Consider the following 25,285-nt stretch of genomic DNA (forward strand, 5'->3'; position numbering starts at 1 on the left):
CTTTGAGCCGGATGGGAGGCGCGCACTTTCTCCGGGGGATGAGGCACTGGGTCTGCATAAGGTGTACTTGCAGAGAGGTCAGGAAACGAAAGGACAGCGCGGTAAGCGCTGGAAGGCCGTGGGTGGAACCCCACGGACCTCAATCCCACCAACAGAGCTTGCCCCGGGAGCACACACGTCGCCTCTCCGTCTTCCTTGCTGGCCCTGCCCATCACGTGATCACGTGAGCGCGGCCCTGCGTGACCTGCCCCAGTGTCACGTGAGCGGCCGTGGTCATGTGGTCGCAGCACTGCCTGGGCTGCGGGATACTGGATCCTTCCTGGTACTGGTGTTGCAAGCCCTCACGCTTCTCTATCTCCCGCCGGCACAATGGAGGAGGAGGAGGAGGAAGCACGGGGGCTTCTGACAAGCGGCCCCGACCAGGCCAGTAGAGATGCCCCCGAGGTCCCCGACCCCCGAGGGACGCCACCGGCTCTCTGCGACCCCCGTCGCCTGGCGCACCGGCTTTTGGTGCTGTCGCTGATGTGCTTCCTCGGCTTTGGTGAGCCGCCTGGCCGGGTCGGGTGGGGCGGATGATCAAGGAATCTGTGACTGTCTCCGAGCCTTGAGATCAGCTCACGCTGGTGCCACCAAGCCCCCCTTTTCTCCTTTTCCCTCAGGGGCCCCATTCAAGCCAGTGGCGTTCCGAAGGTGGGGGTAAAGGGACAGAGCTGGGTGAGTTTGGTCCTTCCCGACTCCTTTCCTCCGAGAAGTTGGCAACTCACTTCCTGCAGCCGTATACAGGGAGGCATCTTTTAGGTGGTTGTTTCCTCTCTTAGCCCTTGGTTCAGAAGGAATTCTTGAAGTTTGAACTGCCTCCGCCCACCCTCGCTTCTCCCGGACGCATGAAAAAGACTTAAAAAAAAAAAGTTTCACTGGTTGTCTCATTAACTTCACACACTCTTTTGGGAATTGTATGAGTGTGTCTTGCTGACAGCTTCAGTGAGTAGTTGCGTCCCCAAACTCTACTGCTCTGCCACATTGAAGGAATCACACGGGATTGCACTTATGGTTGGCTTGGCGGTGGTTGGTTTCATTTATGAAATCTTGATGACTCTGGAGACATTTCTTGAGATAATTTTTAGAACATCTTCCTGTGTTCCAGCAACTAACTTACTCAGCAACATTCTAATGTCTGCATTAGCTTGGTATGAGAATAGTGATGTGTTTTGCAGGAGGCTTGTCAGAACCGGTGTAATCAACGAGTTTAGGAACATTGTGGTAGATAACTTGATGGTACTGCTGGGATACATAAGTAGGTTTTAGCTTCTTTGCCAGTCCTGTTGAGTCCCCCCGCCCCCTTTTGGAAAGGTGATGCCCATCCATTAGCCTTAAGTCAAGGCAGTGGTGCCCCTTACAGCGGCAATTAAAGCAGGAACCACAAGTTGCTGGTTTAGGAACAAGAAAGACCAGGATAAAACACTTAAAATTGTCACTATTCAAACAGATCATTTTTGATAAACTTTGTTTACTTTCCTGGGTTTCAGAAGCCAGATGCATACCTTCTAATGAGTTTTCTTTTGAATCTGTAACTTCTGATGTGTACTTTTACAAACTGAAAAAATGGAGGCAGTGTTATGTTGAAGCCTACCACAAATCTGGCAATTATAGTACTTTTAAAATAAATCTCAGTGAATGAATGTTAAACCTTTGTCCACTTCTCTCTTACCCACCAACAGACATTTTATGTTTTTACTTAATGCTTTAGAACTTTATTTTATATTTCTTCATTTCTGGCACTGTTCACTAAATTATTTTATTTGGGGCATTCTGTTTGTAGAATTAGAACCCTTTATTTCTTTTTTTTATCCTCCCTTGAAGAGTGGTTATTAATTTTTAGAAAGAGAGGAAGGGAGGGAGAACAGGGGGAGGGAAACATTGATTGATTGCTTCTCCTATGCGCCTGGACTGGGAACTGAACCTGCAGCCTATGTATGTGCCTTGACTGGGAATTGAACCTGCAACCTTTAGGTTTACTGGACAGTATCCAACCAACTGAGCCATACTGACCAGGGCAGAACTCTTGTTTCAAATATTAGAGTAGTTAAACTCCATTCCTCTGCTCTCAAGATAAGTGGTGATCTCAGGTAACATTACTAGGAAATTGCAGAGGGTGTTTGTGAAATTTTTAGCATGTGTGTGTTTTGTTAACTTTGAAAAAGGAAAGTACAGTGCTTCATGAAGATGCTAAAGTGATAATAGACATACAAAACATTGTGAAAATTAAATGGAAGAACAATTATTGGTTAACTTCTTGATCCAGGTTCTCAATATTTGCAGTATATGCACACTGATTTGTAAATGATTTGGCATGTGTTCTCTGGGTCATTTGGCTACAACTTAGAAAATAACACGGGGCAAGGAAATGGTCAAAAAAGTTTCCACAGTGTCAGTCCTCAAACCCCTAGTGTAAACACTTAAAATCACCATTTGAGTAGTTGCAACTTAAAACTGTTATGGATAGTATTATTACTTAGAAAATATTCATTCTTCCTTTTTCTAGGTAGCTATTTTTGCTATGATAATCCTGCTGCCCTTCAGACTCAGGTTAAACGGGTAAGTTGATTTTTCACTTTCGTTCTCTTTAGAGGAGGGGTAGCTGTTGAGGCTTTATCAGCTCTCTGGTTGTATGTAGTCTGCAACATTGTTCAGTGAGTCCATTTTAATATCTGTAGTCACCAAATCTGAGTGTGGCAAGGAGTGGGCACAAAATTCATATATAGCACTTGTTTCTAACTTGATATGGTGTCACAACTGAGATAAATAATTATGTGCTTTTTCTACTGTATTCCAAAAAGTATTAGCAGATTTTTGTCTTTCATTCTCCCATTGAGTGATCATCTGAATGACAAATTTGAAAGGATAACTTTTAAGTGTGTTTTCTTGTTACTTTGTTTTTTATTTTTTAATTTTTTAAAAAGATTTTATTTATTTATTTTTTGGAGAGAGGAGAAGGGAAGGAGAAAGAAAGGGAGAGAAACATTAATGTGTGGCTGCCTCTCGTGAGCCCTGCACTGGGGACCCAGCCTGCAACCCAGGCATGTGCCCTGACTGGGAATCAAACCTGCAACCTTTTGTTTTGCAGGCCCTCACCCAATCCACAGAGCCACACCAGCCAGGCCAGGGCATTATTTTTTTTTTAATGCGGATACTGTTTGCAGAGAATTTTTCATTAGTCAGTATTTTTAGTCTGGTTTTGTAAAAATGAATTGGATAGTTACAATGTCTTTTGCATTTAGATGGTCTCTTTGTCTTTGGACAGGGAGACATGAATAGGTTGTTGCTTCACAATCTAGAGTGAAAGGGAAAGAAGGTACATGTTAGCTGGGGGGGAGGCTCAGATTATTTTTTTCTGTGTGGCGGGGAGCCCCAGTGCAGGTAATATAAGGGGAATAAGAATATAGGATATATACAGGCGGGTGCAGACGGAGATGGTCTCCATAGTGGGAGATCTGAGTGATCCTGGCTCCACAAAGCCTGTGAAATGGCTTGAGGATGCCAGAAGTTCCCAGGTGTGACCTTTGTCTGAGGCAGGGGCTATGGCTACCATGAGAATCCCAGAGCAGCTAATTGACTACACCTGATTAAGAAACTCCTGCCTTACACAGAACAAAAATGTTTTGACTTGTTAGTTACTAAGCTTAACTGTTTGGAAAAAATAGTTTTACAGTGGAACCTTGGTTCTCAAACTTAATTTGTTCTAGAAGGCTGTTCGAGAAGTGATTTTGTTTGAAAACTGAATTATAAGTGACTGATCATACAGGTTCCAGCATGAAAGGGTTGTCAGGTCGAGAATGGAAGTTTCATTAAACAACCAAGACATTTTTTTTCCATGAACTACTACTTGGTCAAGAACTGAATTGGTCAAGATTGGAGACATTCAAGCACTGAGGTTTGATTATCTTTTCTTTCCATATAGGATATGCAGGTGAATACCACAAAATTCATGCTGCTGTATGCCTGGTATTCCTGGCCCAATGTAGTTTTGTGTTTCTTTGGTGGCTTTTTGATAGACCGCGTATTTGGAATACGGTAAGCTTGAAAAAAATCTCACCTATGGGTAAAATCTGATCTTTAGAAAAACACAGAACTAAAGGTGTTTCTAGAAAGAACTGAATAAAATTCTGAAATTCTGAACTGAATAAAATTTGTGTATGGCTGTGATAGTCTACATTAGTTTTTTTTTTAAGGTTTTTAAAATATCTCTGGAATTGATTTTTGAAACTAGGTAGGTATTGCAGTGAAGGTTGGGACTCATGAAATGAGGTAGCTCAGTTACGTCCTCATTTGGGATCAGGCAGGCTGCGGGCTGAATCCCATCGCTGCCACGTGCTCAGCTTCCTAGCTCTTCGTAGCTGTTTGTTCCTGGCTTCCTGCGCTTCAGTTTCCTCACTGGTAGAAGATGGGTAATAATTCCTGTCTTGCAAAGTGGTTATGAGGATCGAGAGATGGGTGCACAGTAATTAGCACATGTGTAGTATTTGCTTTTCCCCAGTGAGAATTCCTCTTTCTGCTTTTCTGTGGGCGTTGAACTTCTGTGACTACTTCTATCAGATACTGAGGAAGGAATAACCCTGTAAGCTTTGTCACTTTTTATCCTTAGGATTGTGCATGTATTGTTAGTAGAGACTTCAAGAAGGATGCGGACAGGGAATGTTTCCAGAAGGCAGAGGACAGACTGGTGAAGGGTCTCCCAACCATGTCCGGTGGAAAAGAATTGAAGAAGCTCTGAGTGTTTAGTCGTGGGCACTAACTTTTAAAAATTTTGAAGAGTTAGTGTATAAAGGAGGAGTTAAATTTATTGTGCTTGATCTAAAGGGATAGAAGTAGCTGGAAACTTCAGGGGGACAGATTCCACTTAGTATGGTTGTGGACTTTGGTCGCCCAAGTTCACAGGGTGGGCCACGAATTGCCTTGGGGCCATAGTGAGTATGCCAGTGGTGAAGTTTGCTGAAGGTGGTGTGGCCCTTTCACAAGGGTGGTGAGAGGGATTTCAGAGGTGTGGCTTACTCCTGTCCTCTTTAAGGGCTCTTCTAGTACCAGCATTTTACTACTTCGGGGAAACATCAGATATTCAAAGTGTAGAATGTTCAGGTAAACAGATTTGTAATTGTATTAACATGATCTGATACAGGTGACAACATGGAAGAATCTCAAAAATATTTTGCATTTGGAAGAAGCCAGACACATAAAAGTATATGCTGGTATAATCCCATTTACATGGAATTCTAGAATGGGCAAAATGAATGTATAATGAAGAAAATTAGAATAGTGGTTGCTTCTGGATGGGGGAGAGATTGACTGTGAGGGGGGAGCGCAGGGCGACTTTCTGAGGTGGAAGATACTCTGTGTCCAGCAAAACTGGTCTTTGATTTTCACCGAATATAACTTACCCTGCAATAAAAAAGAAAACCCTGCTTGCAAAAAAAAGTTTTTAGTTATCAAGAATTGTAACCATTTAAAATGACTTAATCTGGCATGGCTTCTAAATTAATCTTAAAATCTTAATAGGAATTTTATAAAGAATGTCCATTTTAAAATGAGAACCCTGGGTACCTGAAGATTACTTAATAAGTTTTATTTCAGAGTGACAATGGTTTAAACTGACACACGTCGTTACCAAAGCCTCAGGAACCCCCTCAGAGTGCAGACTTCTCCAGGTTACTATTCAGCCTAGGAGAAGCTGCTGACTTCAGGGGCAGACTAGCACTCATTTCTCTGTCCTTGGAGGGAGCGCAGAGGGGTCGAAGAGAACGTTACTGAAAGACGTGGTGACTGACTGACCGACCGACATATTTTTAACTTATGTACTTTCTCCCTCTCTCCAACAGATGGGGCACCATTATTTTTAGCTGCTTTGTTTGCATTGGACAGGTAAGGAAGGCAAAACCATTTGTTGACTAAGTGATAGTAACTTGAATTCTTGTCTAATTCCAGCAAAGATGTGTTTAATGAATGTCTAATTTAATTAAGTGGGGTCCACAAATGCCCATATAGTAGTATAACGCATAATCTATTTTAAGGATTGAGACAATGAACATTAATGTTTTAATTTTACAGATTTACTAACAAAGAATATTAAAGTTACCGTAGAAGTTGTGATTCATCATAAGTTACTTATTTCTTTTGAATACTTTGAATTTACTTTTCATCGATTCTATATTATATTCTATTTTATAGGTTATTTTTGCTCTTGGTGGAATATTTAATGCTTTTTGGCTGATGGAATTTGGCAGGTTTGTGTTTGGGTAAGTTATGCATCATTTCATTTATCCTAACATATTTTAGTGTTCAGCTCTCATTTTATGAAGGACTTACAGAAAATACATTATTGTCTCTTAATGGAGAATTACTTCAAGTCCTTGGAATGCAGCCACATATACATAAGACTGTTCATTAGTTGTCTTAATTTTCCTTTAAAGGAAGCAATAATTTCAAGTGGCCACAGTTAACTCTCTGTGGGGTATGAATATTAAATAGTTCTCTAGAAATGATATTTTTCCTAGGTGTTTTGCTGTTTTGTTATATCAAAGACTATGATTTAAACCTCATTTGTAGTATAGTGTATTCTAGTATTGACCACCTATTTCCAGGTTGGGGATTTATGGACTTTTTGCTGTAGCCCAGTGGGCGGTGTGCAGGTCCTCTGAACCGTGTTGAAAAGGCTTGAATGAGCAAAATACCAGTAGACTGACTGCTGTTCGTGGATTTCAGTGTGGTTCAGTAAACCCATTCTGAGCGCAGCCTTGGGCTTCCTGACATGGGGGGACACAGGTGACAGAACTTAGTCTTTAGCTTGAGTGTAACTTAGTCTTTTCACTGGTACCAGAGACATGTAGACATAGGTGACATACTCTACAAACTGCTCTAAGTGAGAGAGAAGGAAATAAAATGCATATAAAAACAGAAGGGGATTCAGATGAAGCTGAGGTCAGAAGTGGCTTCGTGGACTTGGATTAATAGGAGAGAGGGCAGCTATTTCTGAGCTAGGACGGAGTGGTGAAGGAGGCTCAGTGTGAGGATATGGCGGAGAAGCAGCTCGAACTGAAGGCCTGGGGGTGGGGGGTGGTCAATATGTAGAACTTACAGAAGGAGAGTTAAAACCCAGGAAGGAGGGAATGTTGACTCTGGCAGGTATTGGCCTAAAAAGTGAATTTTTAAGTTTTCACAAAGTATGGCTCACCCTTCACATGAACACTTTATACAGCATAGATGGTGATGTGGTGACCCAGAGTCCTTCCATTGCCTGTCACGGGCACTGTTGCACCATACCGGCTTCCCCGGAGCTTTGCAGTGGACTTTGTGTGTCAGGGATTTGGAAGGGTTCAGCGTGGACGACTTGTCTGTGCACCTTCTGTCTGGAGCCTCAGCTGGAAAGTTGTGTGGGCTGGAATCAGCTGAAAACTTGTTGGTTCACATGCATGTCCCCTGGGCTGGGATGACTTGAAGACTTGCACTGCCAGCTGGAGTGCCCAAGTGTGGCCTCTGTGTGGCTTGGCTTCCTCCTTGCATGGCGAACTCAGGGCAGTGGGGCTTCTACCACCGTGGCTCAGGGCTCCAAGTGGGAGTGTTTGAGTGAAAAAACAGAGGTCATCTTTTGTGACCCAGGCTTGGGATCACCCAGCGTCACATTCACCATATTCTATTGGTGCAAGCAGTCACAGGCTCTCCTCAGTTCAGGGGAGGAGACAGAGACTCCACCTTTTGATAGGAGGGGTCAGAGGTTTAAACCTGCTTGCTGCCTTGCTAACTGTGGCCTTTCTTTAAAAGCTTCACTTTTCTTCCTTTCCTCATTTTTAGGATCGGCGGGGAGTCCTTAGCCGTTGCCCAGAACACATATGCTGTGAATTGGTTTAAAGGCAAAGAACTAAACCTGGTGTTTGGACTCCAGCTCAGCATGGCTAGAATTGTAAGTGTGACAAACCTAATGAAGCCAAACAGGAAGCAAAAGATTGACTCTTAGTTATTCCCTAAGAATTCTAGGATGAAGTTTGGGTGTCTGACAAGTTAGGTATTGGTTTTTAATATATTTCTCTAGATTATAGTATAGCACTTATCTTATTTTAATTAAGGCACTTCTAACCTTATTCACTTAGGAAACAGTCTAAAATGGCTAACTGAGCATTCATTAGTTCAGAGAATCTGAGCATTGGAATGAATTTTAATAGGTTTCATTGTCTAATTTCTTACCCATTTTGCATCCCTGCTATGAAGTCTTCACATACGGTTATGATATTCTTGGTGATCAGAAGTGCACTCTGGGATGGGGCAGCTCCTCCACTCAATGAACTCGATGACATTCAGACCTCACGTTAGAGGTGAAATCTGACAGCACGATTGCTCTGACTCTTATCCTCTGTAGCTAACATTCACCTCCTTCCTGTGCACCAGCACTTTGCTTATGAAGACAGCTCTTCAGTTCTGGGTCAGACACACTCATTTCCTGTGGTTGTCCAAGCCACATGGCATGGATTTCAGCTCCCTGGCGATGGTGCTCACGCCTTTCTGGACTTACCGCAGGTGGCTAGTCCAGTACGGACTCCCATGTAAAACCAATGACCATGACGTTCCTGGTTTGGTCTGATGGAGGGTACCCAAGGGACAACAGTGTGCCTGTATTAATGCAGCCTGTAAGGGGGGTAAGGGGTTTGGGCAGTCCCACATCCCATTAATGTTTTTCTTCATAAACTCGTATGAATAGAGTGCTTTTTAAAAAAAATTTGCCATTAAAATCAAGGTTTCAGACTAATAAATGGCACAAAAATGCTTGTAACATAATCTTAGGGAAGAAGAAATCCTGGATAAAAAGTTTTAATGTAAGATTATAGGAAGTATATAACAGAGTTTTATACATGTAGGTTCTAATTTTTCACTATTGTAAACAGTGCGGTTGTGAGATTCTGTAGAACTTGCCTGCATCTTTGTTTCCTTAGGCTAGGTGGCTAGAAATGGGCTTGCTGAGTCAGAGGGTTTGATGGGGATTCTTAGGACTGTTGAGACATATTCTCACATTACTTTCTCAGATATTTACATCCCAGTCTATGGACTATGAGAGGATCCTTTTTAATATAGCTTTGATAGTACAGGCTACTATTACTTTAAAAAGTCTTACCATTTTGATAGGAAACACCTAAATATTTTAATTGACAATTCTCTGATAACTAGTATGGTTTCCTATGTTTTCTAAATTGTATCTGCAAGGGTATTTGGAGTATTTCATTATGTATCTTGTACAAGTCAGGATATGTCTGGCAATTTGTGGATCTCATTGTCTAGTAACTTCTCAAAGCACAGATCAGTTGAGTGAGACCCATTTTCATTGGCACCATTGTAGCTACTAGGGATCTTTCAGTTCTTTTCTGTGTGCTCATGAACTTGTTATAATCAATTCAGCCAGGTACCGAGGAGCCCCAAGTCTAGAAAGGAATCTCAGGGGCTTCTTAGAATGGCGGGGAGACCTGAGGAGAAGGGGGAGTGAGCCAGAGCTCGGCCGGCTGCCTCATTGTTCCGTGTCCAGCGTTCGACTCCTCAGCAGCGTCCGACACAGTTGACATCCCCCTCCCTCGTCTTCTCTGGGGTTCCGGGGCACGGCAGTCTCAGCGTTTTCCTTTGCCTTTCGGTCTGCTGCTTCCCTAGTCTTTCGTTAGTTCACTCTCAGTCTCCTCCGTCTGTGCATGTGGCAGCGCCCAGGGCTTGGGCATTAGCCAGCTTCTTTTTTCGTTTCACGCTTGTTTCCTCGGTGAGCTTATGTAGCTTTGAAGGGTTCAACAGCATGTCCTTGCTCTTGAATGTACATCACTTGTCCAGGCCTTTCCATGCTGGTATATGTAACTTCCTAGTTGACGTTTCCTTTCGGATGTCTAGTAGGCACGTGAAGCCTGCTGTGGCCAAAACCAGCCCCGATGTTCTACTCGCCGTCCCCCAGAGGAGCCCCCCAGAGGAGCTCGTGCTGTAGTTTTCTCACCCTCAGCTGTGGGTGACTCCCTTCTGCCAGTTGATCAGGGAGAAACTGTGGTGTCATCTGGATCTCTTTCTTTGTTTTTTCCCCACACTCCACATTTTTGTTGTTTGTTTTTTTAAATCCTCACCCAAGGATATTTTGATTTTAAGAGAGAGAGAGAGAGAAACATAAGTGTGAAAGAAACATCGATCGTTTGCCTCCCCAACTGGGGATCAAACCCACAACCTTTTGGGGCAATACTCCAACCAACTGCCAGGGTCCACATATTTTTTCTTTAGCAAACCATATTAGCGTTGCCATCAATATATATGCATATTCCCACCACTTCTCAGTGTCACATCCTAGCCACCCTAGTCCAAGACCCATCATCTCTGTTCTGGATTATTGCCATAGCTCCCTAATGATGTCGTTGCTTCTGTATCTGTTTCTGTTTGGATGTGGCAGCTAGAGTGGGTCTGTTACAGCATGCTTGGATTGCCACTTATCTATCAAAACCCTAGTGGCTTTTTTTCTTATGTAAAGTAAAAGCCAAAATCCTACTGTGACCTATAGCTCCCCCCCTCCCCCGCCTTTTTCGTTTCCTCTCTGGAGACCTCATCTCATCCTCTTGCCTCTTTATTTACACTGTTCCAGCTTTGCCTCCTTGCCATTCCTTCAGAAAGCTGCGCAGCCCCTGTCTCGGGGCCTGTGCAGTGGCTGTTCCTTATGCCTGGAATGCTGTTCCCCCAGATGTCCTAACAGCTAACTTCCTTCCAGTTTTTACTCCAAAGTCACGTTCTCAGTGAGGTCTCCACCCCTTTATATTCTCCTTCCCTGCTTTATTTTTTCCCTTATTTTGTCAAGAACCTTTAAGCACTATTTAATATACTACGTATTTTACCTTTTCTACCTCAGGGGTCCTGGGGCCATGGACTGGTAGCATCCTGTCACCCCCCTAACCCCCTCCTGAGCTCTGTTTCCTTTCCCCAGTTCTGTCCATCCTCCTCACCAGCCCCCCTTGGAAAAACCAGTCCCTGGTGCCAGAAAGGTTGGGGACAGCTGTCCTACCTCACTAAAACCTAAGACCTGTGAAAGCTGAAGGTTCTTTTTGCTCTGTTCTATATTTCCAAAACCTAGAACAGTGACTGGCATGTAATCAGGGCTCAAATAATTGCTGCATGAATGATTAAATGAATGAGAACATTGTAACTTTTACCATCTTCTTATGGACAGTCAGTAGATGAATTTTTTTTAGATGTCAATACCAGGAAAGCTGTACCTTTTCTGAACCAATGTTTATTTTGCCATAGGTACTTTGGGAATTTTGTAACTTGTGTTTCCTTTTTTTTGTCCACTAGGAAGTTATTAATGTAATGTGCAATTTTGAATACTAGCGTTTTCTATAAATTGGTATTTTTTGTGTGTGGTAATCTTATCTGTGGCTTTATCTTTGTCCGTTTTTTCCTTTTAGGGTTTAAAAAAATGTATCTCTTGCTTGATCTGAGTCCTGTGTGTCTGCTCTTTTCCAGGGAAGCACAGTAAACATGAACCTCATGGGCTGGCTGTACTCTGCGGTGGAAGCTTCTCTGGGCTCTGCTGGTCACACGACCCTTGGAGTCACACTCATGATTGGTCAGTGATCCTGGTGTTCCACGTTTGTTTCGTCTGAAAGCATGTCATTGGAAGTATCACGGCAGAGAGGAAAAGACACTGGAATCAGAGTTAGACCATGTTGGTTATAATTTTGCCTGCGTAGTTCATGGATTCTTTGACTTAATTAGAAATAGTGAGCATTCACTCTGTGAAAACAATCAGGAATTTATACATGTAAGGTGTGAAATAGTGGTTGCCCAAAAAGTCTGTTACGTTTTTTTTCATACAATAAAAGGCACATTTTTCATTTTCACTGATAACTTACCGATCTGGATACTTTGAGTATGTTGGCAGTCTCTCACTATTGGCTTCTAGTGGGTAGAGGACAGAGGTGCTGCTAAACAAACACCTTCCAATGCCTAAGACAGCCCATAGTAAAGGATTGTTTGGCCAAAACGTCAATAGTACCAAGAAACTTTGCAAACCACTTTTGACATGTTCCACCAGTCACAGCACCTTCTCCATACAGTGTACAAATCTTTTTTTGTGTTTCAGCTGCACTTTTACCTTTCTTGAAATACTAAAGCATGATACGCCAAAAATGTTACGTATTTTTTCTACCTTCTATATTAAAATGTCTGTACAAAAATTTACCAGTTTTGATCAGTTTTTTTTTTAATTCATGCTGATATGACAGCTGCCACAATACAATCTAACAAAATTGCTTCTAATGAAGTTAAAGACAACAGCACTACTAGAGCCATTACATGGAAAAAAACTAATGGACTTTGGGGCCAACCCTGTATCAGTCGCTAGCTGAAGGGAGAATTGTTTCCGTTTGATCAAATTCAGTTAGTATGCCCCTAGACCTTAGATTTTTGTAGAGATGACATGATATGGTGGGAAATCCACTAGGTTAGGGGTCAGGAGCCTGGGTTCTAGTCCCACCTCTAAGAGTTCAGTCATCCTGGACAAGGAAGTTAACCTCTGTGTCTCCGTTTTCTTTTCTGTAAAAATGTGGGTGTTAGACCAAAACTGTACAGGTCACTTCTGGCCCTGAGTTCTCTAGCTGAGGCTCCACTGTGCCAGCTGCCAGGTGGGTCACTGAGAAGTGTATGAGGACCCATGCTGTTTCTCTGAGCAGTGAGTTTGTCTAGCTGAGCCCCGTGAGGTGCAGAGGGCTGCTTGCAGAGCCCTGGAGAGACCTGTGAGCTGGGCTGAACGTTCTGTGCCATCTTTTATTCCTTAAAATTCCTCAATACAGCCTGGTAAAAAGAGGACAATGGAGCAATAATCCTAAACAGATGACCTGTACCTAGAGACTCCTGTTCCCCTCCCCTCAGATCCCTTTCCTTACTTAAAACCCCTTTCTTACGCTCAACTGCTCTGCCGTATTCCTCCTAGTTCCTTCTATGATGGAGAGTTTGAGAATGTTAAAGAATTTTAGAGCCAGAAAAGACCTGTGCCATTGTGAATCGAAGTCTCCTGTTTTACAGATGGGGAGGTTGAAGCCCAGAGACGTTAAGTTCTGTGTGTAGGATCGTTCATTCACCTTGGTAGTGGCAGAAGTAGAATTTATGCCTGTCTCTCATTTCAGCAGTTATTCCACTGGACCACATTATGTCAGCCAATTAAAGATGCATTTATTTTACTAAGCTTCCTTTTAAAATTCTTAACAAGTGAGAAACTTCACTCTTTGTCTGACTTGCAGTAGGGATGTGAGATCAGCATTAGGGAGTGAGGCTGAACGTTCAGAGGAAAGAGGTTGTGAGCCGGCTGAGCGGTGGGGGGTGGGGCCGTGGGCTGCCAGAGGGCAGGGGCGGGAGTGACAGACTTCGGGAAGGAGTCAGAAGGAAGACGAGGTGACCACGGAATCAGACTTCGCTTTCATAATTTCCCCCCCTGGTGTCCATGGATAATTAGTGCGTAGACTGAGCTAAGAAAGTAGAACTAGTTTACTAGCTGGTCGTCAGCTGTCTTCAGTTTGTATTTTGCATTAGAAGACTAGACTAGTTTGTTCTAGTCTTTTCCTTCCGATCTCCAACCTTCCACTGGGAAAGGATATAGTAACAGCGACTGCTGTTTGTCGAATGTGTGCCATATGCTCTTTCTTTTCTTCTGTCCTCATTTAGTAATTGTGGGCTCTTTTTATATGTGCCTAAATATTATCCCCTTTGGTTGTTAAGTTTCTTGCATTTAATGTGATGTGCTGTGTTCTAAGGAACCTTCAGTTGGGCTTCTCTCTTAAAAATCTCTCTTTTTTTAAATTACAGGGGGTATAACATGTGTTATTTCACTAATTTGTGCCTTGGCTCTTGCTTACTTCGATCAGAGAGCAGAAAGAATTCTTCATAAAGAAGAAGGAAAAACAGGTAAGTCTAAATGCAAGAAACATGGGGCTCTGGGGAATAATGCACAATCATGCTAGTTCCCAGTGCAGGGTTGTAAACCCCAGTGAGGTTTAATACATGTTTCTTGATCTTTCATATTCAGATCTGTTTCCACTTGTCTGAATACTGGGGTACATTTTTCTCCTTCTATTTTTGGCATAATGTACGTCTTTGATTGTACTTTCTATATTTGCAAAACAATGAGTGTTTCTCATCACTAGGTAGCTACTTACCTTACGTTTTGCTTTTTCTAATGTCTTTTTAAACGATCGCAGAAACTATGTTCCAGTAATTTACTGAGAAAAGTATTTTTTAACTGAATTGCCAAGGTTAATGTCATGATAAATGAAAAATAATCGTGACTTCGGTGTGCAGAATTATGCTTATATCCTCTTCCCTTCCTTCTCCAAGGGGAGGTTATTAAGATCACCGATGTGAAGGACTTCTCCTTACCCCTGTGGCTCATCTTCATCATCTGTGTCTGCTATTATGTTGCCGTGTTCCCTTTCATTGGACTTGGGAAGTGAGTGTTCTCTGGCATTCCACTTTTGTTGGCTAAATTATAATGAGATTTCAGTTACATAAATGTAATTTTTTTTTGGCTGTATACCCTGCTTCTCTGGTTATAGTTTATATACACACAGAAATTGTTCGATATCCTGGGACACAACTGATTTTCTTAGCTCAAGGTTTAATGTTGGTTTAACCGTTTTTAAAGTTTTTTTAAAGAAATACCTAATAACAGTTTTGGATTTAAAATATTGGTTCATTTTAATGCTTCATTTTTAGATTTGTGTTTTTGAAACATTTTCTCTTTATTTCTTGGTTAGGAAGCCTCTTACTGAGAATGGAGACAGTGTATTGGCTTATAGTAACTGGACACGTTTTTGTTTCCTAGGACTGCAATTCCTCCTGGTTCAAGTTCAGGGTTCAAATCAATTTTTGCTTTGATTTCTCTTCTCTCTCTCTTGCTTTCTCATTTTCTCTTTTCTTTGGCAGCTGCTTAAATAGCAGTTTGTGAGCACAACTGTGTTTGTAATTATAACCTTTAAATTCAGGCTGTTATTCTAAATAACTTCAGTCAAGTTATTTAGCAAAGAATCTGTTCAGTACTGCTTTTAGGAAAAGAAGCTCTCTTAATTCCCTGCAGTAATGCATTTGGCTTTCTGAAAATTTTTGTGTACTGTTTTCTGTATATGTAGAAACGGGAAAAATCCACATCAGTTTATTTTGTTTAGCTAGTGAAATATTTATATGAACACTAAAGCCTCAGCCAGTTACTTGAAAATGAATAATATCAAATAAGGTGGGAAAACAGTATTGGGAAGGAAAAGTTGAGTAAACTTAGATTTATTTATATTCAGTTTTATTTTGCCTTTATTTTTTGAAAAACAAAGTAATTCTCTCTAATGTGCTTATTTCTGTCTGTCTCTCTGTATTGTAGAGTTTTCTTTATGGAGAAATTTGGATTTTCTTCCCAGGCAGCAAGTGCTATTAACAGGTATTTCATTAATTCTCTAAGTGTCTGTTGTGTGCCTACTGTGCGTCTTTAATTCTGACCGAAGGTTATAGCCGTGTGTGATGTAATATCCACAGTGTGAAGCCAAGATTGCACTAGGACTTGATCCCAAGTGGCCGTCTTTGCCATTAATGGAAAACCAAAGAAATCTTGGACTACTGTTTATGTCTTTATATACCTGTTTACTGATGACCATTTCAGAAGATTGTTAAACTAAATGAGCTAGGGTTTACTTTGCCTAAAGGTTTACAGACTTTTTGGATTTGGGGGGAGGGTAAGCTGTGATACATTTCATTAAATATCTTTTTTGTTCTCTGGGCAGTGTTGTGTATGTCATATCAGCTCCCATGTCCCCCATATTTGGGCTCCTGGTGGATAAGACAGGGAAGAACATCATCTGGGTTCTGTGCGCAGTGGTGACTACTCTTGCTTCCCACATGCTGCTGGCGTTTACGCTGTGGAACCCTTGGATCGCCATGGTAACGTCACTGTGAACCCCCCGGGGGGGGATGCATGTCAGGAGCCACGCGCAGCTCCTCTGATAGCAGTACTTTGTAGGAAAACAATGACTTGATTCAAATTTCTGCAGAATAACTACTTTTAAAGTATATATAAGTATTAATTATTAAGGCATAAGGTATTTTTAATTTCATTTGGCTTATTTAATAGAGGAAACTCCATGCCGAAATAGAATCTGAAATAAAACAGTCTTATAAAAGCCAAAATGCTTATTAGTTCCATTTATTTTTTTATACTTTATTGAGAGAAGTCACTCCATCATAGGTGGCAAAAAAAAAAAACCTATCGACCCAATATCCATTATTTCACATTATTTCGTCTTTGACTTTGAGTAGGTCAGCAGTGATAATGAAAATTCATCATTTTTGTTATTGCTCTTCAGAATGTCATTTTTAAGACCACAGGCTGAAGTGCCCTCTTCCTTATCTTCTTCCTTACCTGTTAATAAGAGAATATCGTGAACATATATACAGGATGGAGCAAAAGTGGGTTTGCAGTTTGTATGAACAATAATACAACCGTTAGTAAATAATAATACAAGAATAAGCTCTGTTTTGTGTACGCACAGCGGTCAGCCTGCTTTTGCCCTGCACTGCGCTGGTGCACTCCGTGCGAGTCCTGTAGGATGGCTCCTAGAAGTCAGAGTGCTCTGGTGGAGGCTCTGCGCATTTAACGTCCTGATAGGTGCGCAGTAGCTTTCCACGCATTTATAGCTTTCTCAGTGGTATAAGAAGGTGTCTGTTTTTTTGTATTCCTGCCATTGTTGGACATTGGCATTATTTTAATCCTTGCCCACACGATAGGTATAAATCTTACTTTAGCTTAAATTGTAAGGTTCCTTTTTTAATTGAAGAAAAAGACAGTATTAGGTGATGTTTAACAAGTGGTGGTTATTAGTGCTCTGCCCTTCTCTCCTGTTGGGTGTTGATGGCCCAGAGGGAAGATAGATAAGGGACTGTTGACATGATGGTGCCTTGGTTGCTTAACATGTAACTTCTAACAAATATTGGAAAATAAGCTTGCCTAAAACGTTGATAATCACTTTTTGCAAATCAGCTTTGTTTTCTTGCCTGGTTCTTGATTGCACCCTGGGCCCAGGCAGTTACAGATGCATGTAACAGGAAGTGGTGAAGATGGTGTGTGGGTATTTCATCACTAGAGGGATGCTGTTAGAGAGGGCCAGACTCTTTTTGTATTGACCTGATTGCAATAAAGTTTGCATGCGTATTCATAGCTATTATGTTAGTCTTGCTAATCTGCATCAAAGGAAAATCAGCTTTTGGTTATTATAAGACTTTTACCCTTTTCTGTACTGTTTTCTATAGAGTCTCTTGGGACTCTCCTATTCACTGCTTGCCTGCGCACTGTGGCCAATGGTGGCGTTCGTAGTTCCTGAACATCAGCTGGGAACTGCGTATGGCTTGTAAGTATTTGCGCTGTGGATCATAAAATGCCTTTCTCTACTGTATCTACATAATTATCGTATGAAACTCCAGGTCTCCTGAATCGAGTTGTTTTAGGCTTCTGGGATAGCACTGAACCTGGAAATAACTAGAAAAGTCAGGCAATCTATTTACGATATTATTGTGGTAATGAAAATGCTCCAAATTTCCAGCAAGAGAGCTGGAGTTAAACTAACCCATAAGAGGTAATTGCTGATGTTATCACCCCACTGCCTGTATATCTGAGGGCTTCTCAGTGAGCAGTCAAGTCCTGGCCTCTGGCCCAAAAGGCAAAAGGGGGTGGGTATTCACTTAGCTCTTTCTTCCATTCAGCAGGAAGGTTTTGAGTTCCTGGTGTACTGAAGGCAAGCCCCCTTACCTTTGAGCATGAAGTCTAATAGAGCAAATGGTTATGGGGTGAAAAATCTAATCAGGTCATCCCTGGTAGAAAATGTCTCTAACATGAATAGCATATAGTTTATAGATACTAATATTTATAGTGAATTGTTTCTCTTTGTGAAAACTTTTGAAATTGAAATGTGTTTTTATATTTCCTGAATTCTAGCATGCAGTCCATTCAGAATCTTGGGCTGGCGGTGGTTTCCATCATTGCTGGCATGATACTGGACACTCGGGGATATTTGTTTTTAGAAGTTTTCTTCATTGCCTGCGTTTCTTGTAAGTGCACCATGTCGCAGCATTTCTTTGGTTCCTTTTAATATGTAGCAGAATGTTCTTATTTATGCTTTTAGGTTTTATAGTTATTGTTCTGTTTTCCCTCCTTTTAAACCAAATCTCTAAGTTGTAGTTCTCAGATTTGCCGAATTCTTAGCCGATACATCAGAGCTTCCCGGCTGGTGACTTTGTAGTTCTCTGAAGAGCCACAGGCATTTTTAGGGAGATTCCTATTCTTAAAGGCAGCTGTGGAATATGCTTTATATTGTTTTAAAAATTTGTTTTTTTTAAAAAAATGTTTTCCCTTTTAAAGTGGAACCATTTGAGGGGTCCCAAGTACGTTCCTAGTATGAACGTGTGGATGTGTGTGTGACTTAGGTATGCTCACGGCTAATTCATTAGGCAGTTTCAAATTATTTTTATTATTAGTCCTGTTACTTAATTTTCTTTCTGTAATGATTGGTTGGTTAAAAATAGGAAGCATTACGAAACTACTGAAAACTATAAAAATAAATCAGCATTTTTCCATTGATAGTCTTCACCATACACATAATTGGGCTCATCTGACAAAAATTCTCTTATAACATACTGAGATACCTTTTATACATCGATAATCTGTACTTAAAATGGCAAACCCCCGTGACGACGCTGTCAGGGAACAATGACTGTCTACATGTGAAGCATGGTGTTTGCAGACAGCTGCTTACGAATAGCCTGAATACATTTTATTATCTCATAATTTTAGAAATAACCACATCCCAATTTTTAAAAAATTATTTGTATTTTAAAAAGTGGGTCCTTTAAGAGTTTAAAAAGCTGGGTCATGGAAGTGTTTTTTGTCTTGTTTTTGATGCTGCAACATGTGGTTCAATTTCAAGCCACAGTTACATGTGTGAGCATATTGGGTTCCCAAACACAACACCAAGTCATTTAAAAACGTTTTTGTTGCCATATTAATTTTAAGTAAATTAAAGGCACCTCACTTATTAAGGTAAAAAGCCAGGCACCTGGCTTTCCAAGGTCCTCACTGACTCTGGGTGTCTGGGAGTCTGATGAGCACATTCTGGTGTTTGGTTAATTTGTAAAATGAACATGGTGTTCTCAGACCTACCCCGTGCTCCCACCAAGGAGTACTTCTGTTTGGCTCTCTGTAAAAAAATAAACAGTCTAGGGGCCGGCAGGAGCTGTGGAGACGTGCTGGGTAGGGCCACCGTTTACCAAGGGAGAGGAGATTGCGGCAGGGATGACCCCTCTCCTGCGGGTGTCTCAGCTTCTCTGTTCCCTGGCCCGGCCGGCCCTGGGCTCAGGGATCCCATGGAGAAAGGGGTGTGTAACAGTTTTAGTGCTTTTTGGGAAATAATGTGAATAGTGTTTTTATTTTTAAATGCCAGTTAATAAAGATTTATTTGATTTGTCTCTTTTACTTTGTCACTATGATTACATAGGAATCATTGGGAAGAAATAAATAAATGTTTTTTAAGGGTCCTGTGTTTTTTCACTTCCAGTGTCACTTTTAGCTGTGGTCTTACTCTATGTGGTGAATCGTGCCCGAGGTAAGTAGGAGTCAGGTATTTCCTCGTTAAGTTGCAGTGGGTAGTCTTACGGGGTCATGGATTGTCTGCATGCCTTTGTAGAAGCTGGTGCTTTAGCTTGAGTAATAATGACATTCTCTTCATAGTGATGGAAACATGTCATTATATAACATTTAATTATGTTTCCTGGACCTTCGCATTTATTAAAATTGTCATGTTCTTTCTGGCCAGTTCAATATAAGTTTTGTAATATAAAACTTTAGATATTTTTATATTAGCATTAAGAAGTATATTAGCACAAAGAAGCACTTTTAATATCCTAAAACCATGCCTGTGTTATTGTCTTACATTTAGAAAAAATATATTTATTGCTGAGACTTTCATTTTAAGGTTGAAAGTATTTGCTATATAATGATAAATTGGAGATTTTTTCCTTTTGCGAATCTACATATACTGCATGCATTTGTGCTTTTTCGTTTGTTCTTTACACGATGTTGATGTTACCCATATCAGTTTTTCTAACTGATAAGATTAGAAAAGATTATACTTCCTTAAAGATTGTTATGTACTTAGACGAATGTATACACATGCTGTTTAAATAATTTTAGGTCATTTCCTTTAATTTCTCTAAATTTTCATTATTGCTGAATATTAATATAATGTCCTAATTAAGTCCAACCAAAAAATGCTAAAATTTAGGAGTGGTTATTTGTATCATATAAAGATTCTTTAGAAAAACCATTGTCTTCCCTTGGAAAGTTTCTGGGAGATAAGTCGGTTCTTTCTCATCCTCCATGGTCTTTCATGTGACTTTAAGGACCAGTGATGCAGGTGTGTACGTGTGTGTGTGTGTGTGTGTGTGTGTGTGTGCTTGCATGTGTGTTTGAATTTTACATATAATAGTTACATTGAAGAGATTCTATGCTTACCTGTGTTTTAGATGGGAACCTAAATTACTCTGCAAAACAAAGGGAAGAAATAAAACTCTCCCATGCTGAGTAAGTATTGAAAAAGAGAAAAATTGTCTTTATTTTGAAAATCTTAAACATTAGCATTTTATTTCAAGGTATTAGGATTGGACTTTTAAGAAATTAGTCTTTTTCTTGCATCTCAAGAGCTAATGATTATCTGTGGAACTACTCTAACATAATTCTTATTAGTGTCATAAAATTCTCAAAGGCAGATATCAAGGGCTAAAATGGAATGTGCGGGGAAGAGTTTCAGCTTTAAATTGCCTTCTGAGAGAAAGATGTGGAGGGTTTGTGATTTATTAGAGCAGAGGTCTTTGTCCTAAGTTCCTCGTTGCGCTTGCCCTTCTATTTCTGATATTTTCTTTTTCTTAACTAGTTGAGATAACTTTTCATTTATTCTTGGTACTAACTTGCTGTCCCGTGTTCTCTTGACTCATTTGGAACAGATTAAAGTATGTACTGTGTGGTTTAATTTAAACTAATATTTTCCATGAGTATGTGCTGCAACATAATAGTGATTCTCTTTCCTATTCATTCTTATTTTTTAGACATTGAATATTTTTTTACTTAAAAAAATTTGTTTTTAAATGTATGCCACGTAATTTTAAGTTTTATGAATTTCAAATAGGTGAAAATCCAGTAGAACGAAGTTGTTTATTTCTGGTGGCAGGGGGATTCTTGATTATCTTAAATCCTCTTTTAACATAGTATTTCTATTTCTAGAAATACTAAAAAAAAATCAGTAGTGTTGTGAGGTTTAAATATCTTACGACAGTCTTGTTTATTATGTCAAAAAAGTGGAAACAACATAGATGTTCCAAAGTAGGAAAATGGTTAAATATGTTATGGCACATCCATTTACTATGGTTTAGAAAGATTTTTAGAGTCAAAGATACTGAATATGCTATATGTTAAGTAATCAAAAGATAAAAATGAAAATATAATATCCTAATTTTATTTTTAACAAAATGTATGCAGGCATGTGTATTTTTTAAACCTTTCACTTATATATAATAGAAAAATATGAAAATAGAAAAAATGTGAAAGAAAACGCTCTAGATATTAAAAAGTTCTGTTTCAATGGTAGGGTTATAAGAGGGGTTTTTTGTTTGTTTTTATATTTTCTAAATTTTCTACATTGATCGTGTGTTACTTTTGTGCTCAAGAAGAGTTAAGAGTGTCCAGCAAAATGTGTAGCTTCTAACACTTGGCGCTGTGGGTTTTGTAATGCTTACGGTTTTCCTTGTGTGAACCAGATGGGGCTTTGTGTTTTCTTCTTCCCGTGTCTGATAATTTATTGTATTGTGTTTTGCAGATGAGAAGTTTAAATGACTGTGCCATGAGAATGGGCTGCACGCATCATTGATTTGAAAACCTCCATTTAAACTTTTGTATTTAGAGTTTAGTCATTAGGAAAAATAATGGTCTGAAAAGTTATTTATATTTTAAGGATACCTATTTCAAAGTATATTTGTGAGGACTGTTTTATCCTCTGTTTTGTGTGTTGTGTGTTGCTGAAGAATTTTACTTCAGACTAGGCTAATCAACAGTCAAGTGTAGAAAGTTGCTCTTGAACATGGAGGTGAATTTCAGTAAGGACAGTGAATAATGGAAATCGTTGGCTCTTGTAGTGAGATCATTTTTACCCTGTGTATCTAAGGGAAATGGCCTTAATTGTAAAACAAAAATATTTTTAGAAGCTTTTGAGGGGTAGAAGGGATGTTTTATATAAAGTACGGGATTTTCATAGGCATTCCCTTTTGTAATAGGGAATATTGGAAGGGTTTATGAAGTCTCTTCCTTTTCACAAATAACAGATTCTGTCCTGCTCTTTTTAACGATTTGAGTTTGCTGGGCAGTGACCCTTTTGAACTTCCTTATCCCTCTGTTACTGAGCACCTTTATTATACTACGGATACAAATTTGTGGTACACGTTTTCTGTACAGTTTTTTTATAGTCCAATTAATTACCAAAAATGTCCTTTAAATTATGATAATTGCACAGACATGGATAAGTAAAAACACTGTAAAAGGAACACACGATGTCTTCTAACTTTTGATTTAAAAAAAATCTTGAAACACTGATTTTAACTTTTTATGTAGAAGATTATAAGAAAATCTGTGTTGGAATAAAGAAAATGTACCTAATTACACTCATTGAAAGATTATAGGGATCAGCTTTCTCTCCAACATAGGCCCTTAAAATAGCATTTATGTTTTTCACATTAAATGAAATACGGTTATATTTCTCTGACAGACTTAAAACACTTTTTAATTGACTTAGTCTTAGTACATTAAAGTCAAGAAATTTTTCATTATGTTTTGCTATTTATGGGCACAAAGATATTTTAGACAACAGCTATTAAACTAATAAAATTACCTGTTCATATTACTTAAAGTACATGACATAACATTGTATGTCTAAAATTTCTGGAACAGATTGAAAGTACATTCCTTTTCAGAGTAAGTGTACTTACATCTATTTTTCTGGTTTACTGTTTATGTCGTTATTCAGTTGTTAGTTCTTTAGGTTTTGAATGGCACGGAACTGTTCTAGCCCGTGGCTAGTGGATGTCGCCCTCCCCGTTGGGAGAGTGCAGGGAGTCAGCTGCTGCTGGAGGGCTGCTGTGCTCTGGCCACCCCTTCTTCTTTCCACTCCCTTGGAGCCCCAGCCGCAGGGAGCTGCTTACGTTTTTTTCAAATGAGTCAGGTCCCATCCCTTGTCAGGGACTCTGTCCAAACTCCTTTTGCTTAGAATATTTTACCCGGGATTCTCTGTGACCTGGTTTCACCTGATTTCCAGTAAGAAATCTTAGCCCCAGCTCAGAACCACTATTCCTATGGAAATGAATTCCTGTGACCTTTGAGAAAGCCTCTACTTTCCCTTCTTAGCTTACCTCAGCCTGTGATGCAGAACTTGTGATGGTGTGGCTGTCTGTCTCTTCCCTTAGGTTGTGAGCTCCTTGAGGGCAAGAACTGTGTCTGTTACGTTAATGATTGTGTTAATAGTGCCTAGCACAAAATAAATATTTTTTTGAATGGTGCATAAATAAAAAGGAGAGTAAATTGGAATAACTTTTTGGAAGGATAAATTGGCAAGATGAATAAGAGACCTAAAAGGGGTATAGTGGTGGGCTGCACAACTTTTGGCTTATCAATTCCATTTCTAATAATTTATCATAAGGAAATCGTCAGTTATACACATAAATGTATTTTAAGAAAGTATCTTCATTGCCCGATTGCTTATCGCAACCTAAAATAGTAAAGCACCCATATTGGTAAGAAGGAGTTAGTTAAGTACATCGTATCATATGCCTAAAGTGAAATATTAAGCAGTCATTAAATGGCTTCATTAGAGAGCACACTGACAGGGAATGATGGCGTCGTTATACGGAAGATTCAGTGCCGCTCTTTGTAACAGCAAACACCAGCATGTCTGACGGATAGGGTCACAAATGTCTTTGAGTTTGAAGAAAGTAGCATTACTGTTCAGAAGGGAGGAAGGTAAAAAAACTTTGAGAATGCAGGTGGGAGTTAAACAGGGCCCTGAGTTAGCAACAGAATTTGCATCAATAGGAAGAAAATCACATGTGATGGGAACCATAGAAGACAAAGCAATAGAGAATGGGGCAGGCGCTAAGTGAAATCATGCACTTACTCTTTGATCTCAGTGGTAGCGAAGAACAGCCTTAAGATGTCTTCAGGTTATCCGTGATTTCTGCAATGCCTCCACCTCTGCCTCAGACCCCTTGGCTTCTTCCTTTTGCCTTTCTTGGAATGCCCTCCTGGGGGCAGGGGTGGGGAAGTTGTTGAGCCCTGAGCAGGGATTCGTTGCTTGGAAGTTGGTGGGGAAAACTTTGATGTCTTGTAAGAAATACTGACAAGTTCTTGATGTCAGGCAGGCCAGACAGCAAACTTGGGACACTTATCACTTACTTCTCTGAGGTGTCTGACCCACAGCCCACGGGCCACACATGGCCCAGGATGGCTATGAATGCGACCCAACACAAAATTGTAAATTTACTTAAAACCTTTTGTTTGCTCATCAGTTTTTATTAGTGTTTGTGTATTTACTATCTGGCCCAAGACAATTATTCTTCCAGTGTGGTCCAGAGACGCCCAAAGGTTGGACATCCCTGGATATGGTCATGTACTCGAGTGACGTGTCGTCTCCTTGGGAGATCGTTACTAGTCCCACGTCATAGCAGCTGTCTTGCCTAACTGATGGTGCTCCATAAACGGGCTTCCCCCCGCTTAGGTCTGACTGCAAATCAACTGTGTCATGAAAATCAGTGGCCCTGTGAGCCATTCTGTTTGGGGTTAGCATGTGCTTTTTAGGAGTTTGCCTTTTTGGAGAGGATCTCCTCTCATGCTTGTCTCCGAATGTTCAGTAGGTAGTAGCTTTCTGTACTTCCATTCCCTGATTAGCAAATAGAATATCACTAGAATTCCTCTTTTCACTCACATTCTCAATTTATAAAATATACAGGTGTGATTAATTGCCATATGTTAGATGTATATTCATCGATGCATGACCTAAAACACTATGTCTGGGGAAATATTTATCCATTCCTTGTATTTAGTGGATTCGTTGAGGGTTGGACAATATGGACCCTCCTAACATAGCTCTCAGATGCCTTTGAGCACTCTGGCAAGTAAGTGAAG

General features: G+C 40.3%; 1 protein-coding gene across 2 annotated transcripts; it reads left to right on the forward strand.

The window, feature by feature from the left end:
• Window positions 1-272: 272 nt before the first annotated feature.
• On the forward strand, window positions 273-23,692 carry MFSD1 (major facilitator superfamily domain containing 1). 2 transcript variants are annotated; one of them, XM_045851870.1, is made up of 16 exons: window positions 273-541; window positions 2,543-2,595; window positions 3,959-4,071; window positions 5,871-5,913; window positions 6,220-6,287; window positions 7,840-7,948; window positions 11,509-11,611; window positions 13,846-13,944; window positions 14,374-14,485; window positions 15,407-15,463; window positions 15,804-15,960; window positions 17,326-17,423; window positions 18,008-18,120; window positions 19,623-19,670; window positions 20,590-20,647; window positions 21,936-23,692. In XM_045851870.1, the coding sequence occupies exons 1-16, from the start codon at window positions 370-372 to the stop codon at window positions 21,937-21,939; spliced, it is 1,407 nt and encodes a 468-aa protein (XP_045707826.1). In that variant the 5' UTR covers window positions 273-369; the 3' UTR covers window positions 21,940-23,692. The 2 variants fall into 2 exon arrangements, with proteins under 2 accessions (XP_045707826.1, XP_045707827.1); XM_045851871.1 differs by lacking the exon at window positions 21,936-23,692 and having other exon boundaries at window positions 20,590-20,651.
• The last annotated feature ends 1,593 nt before the right edge of the window (window positions 23,693-25,285 follow it).

Source organism: Phyllostomus hastatus, unplaced genomic scaffold, assembly GCF_019186645.2.
Source record: "Phyllostomus hastatus isolate PE091 unplaced genomic scaffold, TTU_PhHast_1.1 phas_contig_86, whole genome shotgun sequence".
Taxonomy (NCBI): Eukaryota; Metazoa; Chordata; class Mammalia; order Chiroptera; family Phyllostomidae; genus Phyllostomus; species Phyllostomus hastatus.

Coding starts and splice junctions, on each gene's coding strand:
- MFSD1 (XM_045851870.1), top strand. CDS start 370: ATGGAGGAGGAGGAGGAGGAAGCACGGGGGCTTCTGACAAGCGGCCCC. Junction 4,072..5,870: donor GACCGCGTATTTGGAATACG/GTAAGCTTGAAA, acceptor TCTCTCCAACAG/ATGGGGCACCATTATTTTTA. Junction 5,914..6,219: donor GCTTTGTTTGCATTGGACAG/GTAAGGAAGGCA, acceptor TCTATTTTATAG/GTTATTTTTGCTCTTGGTGG.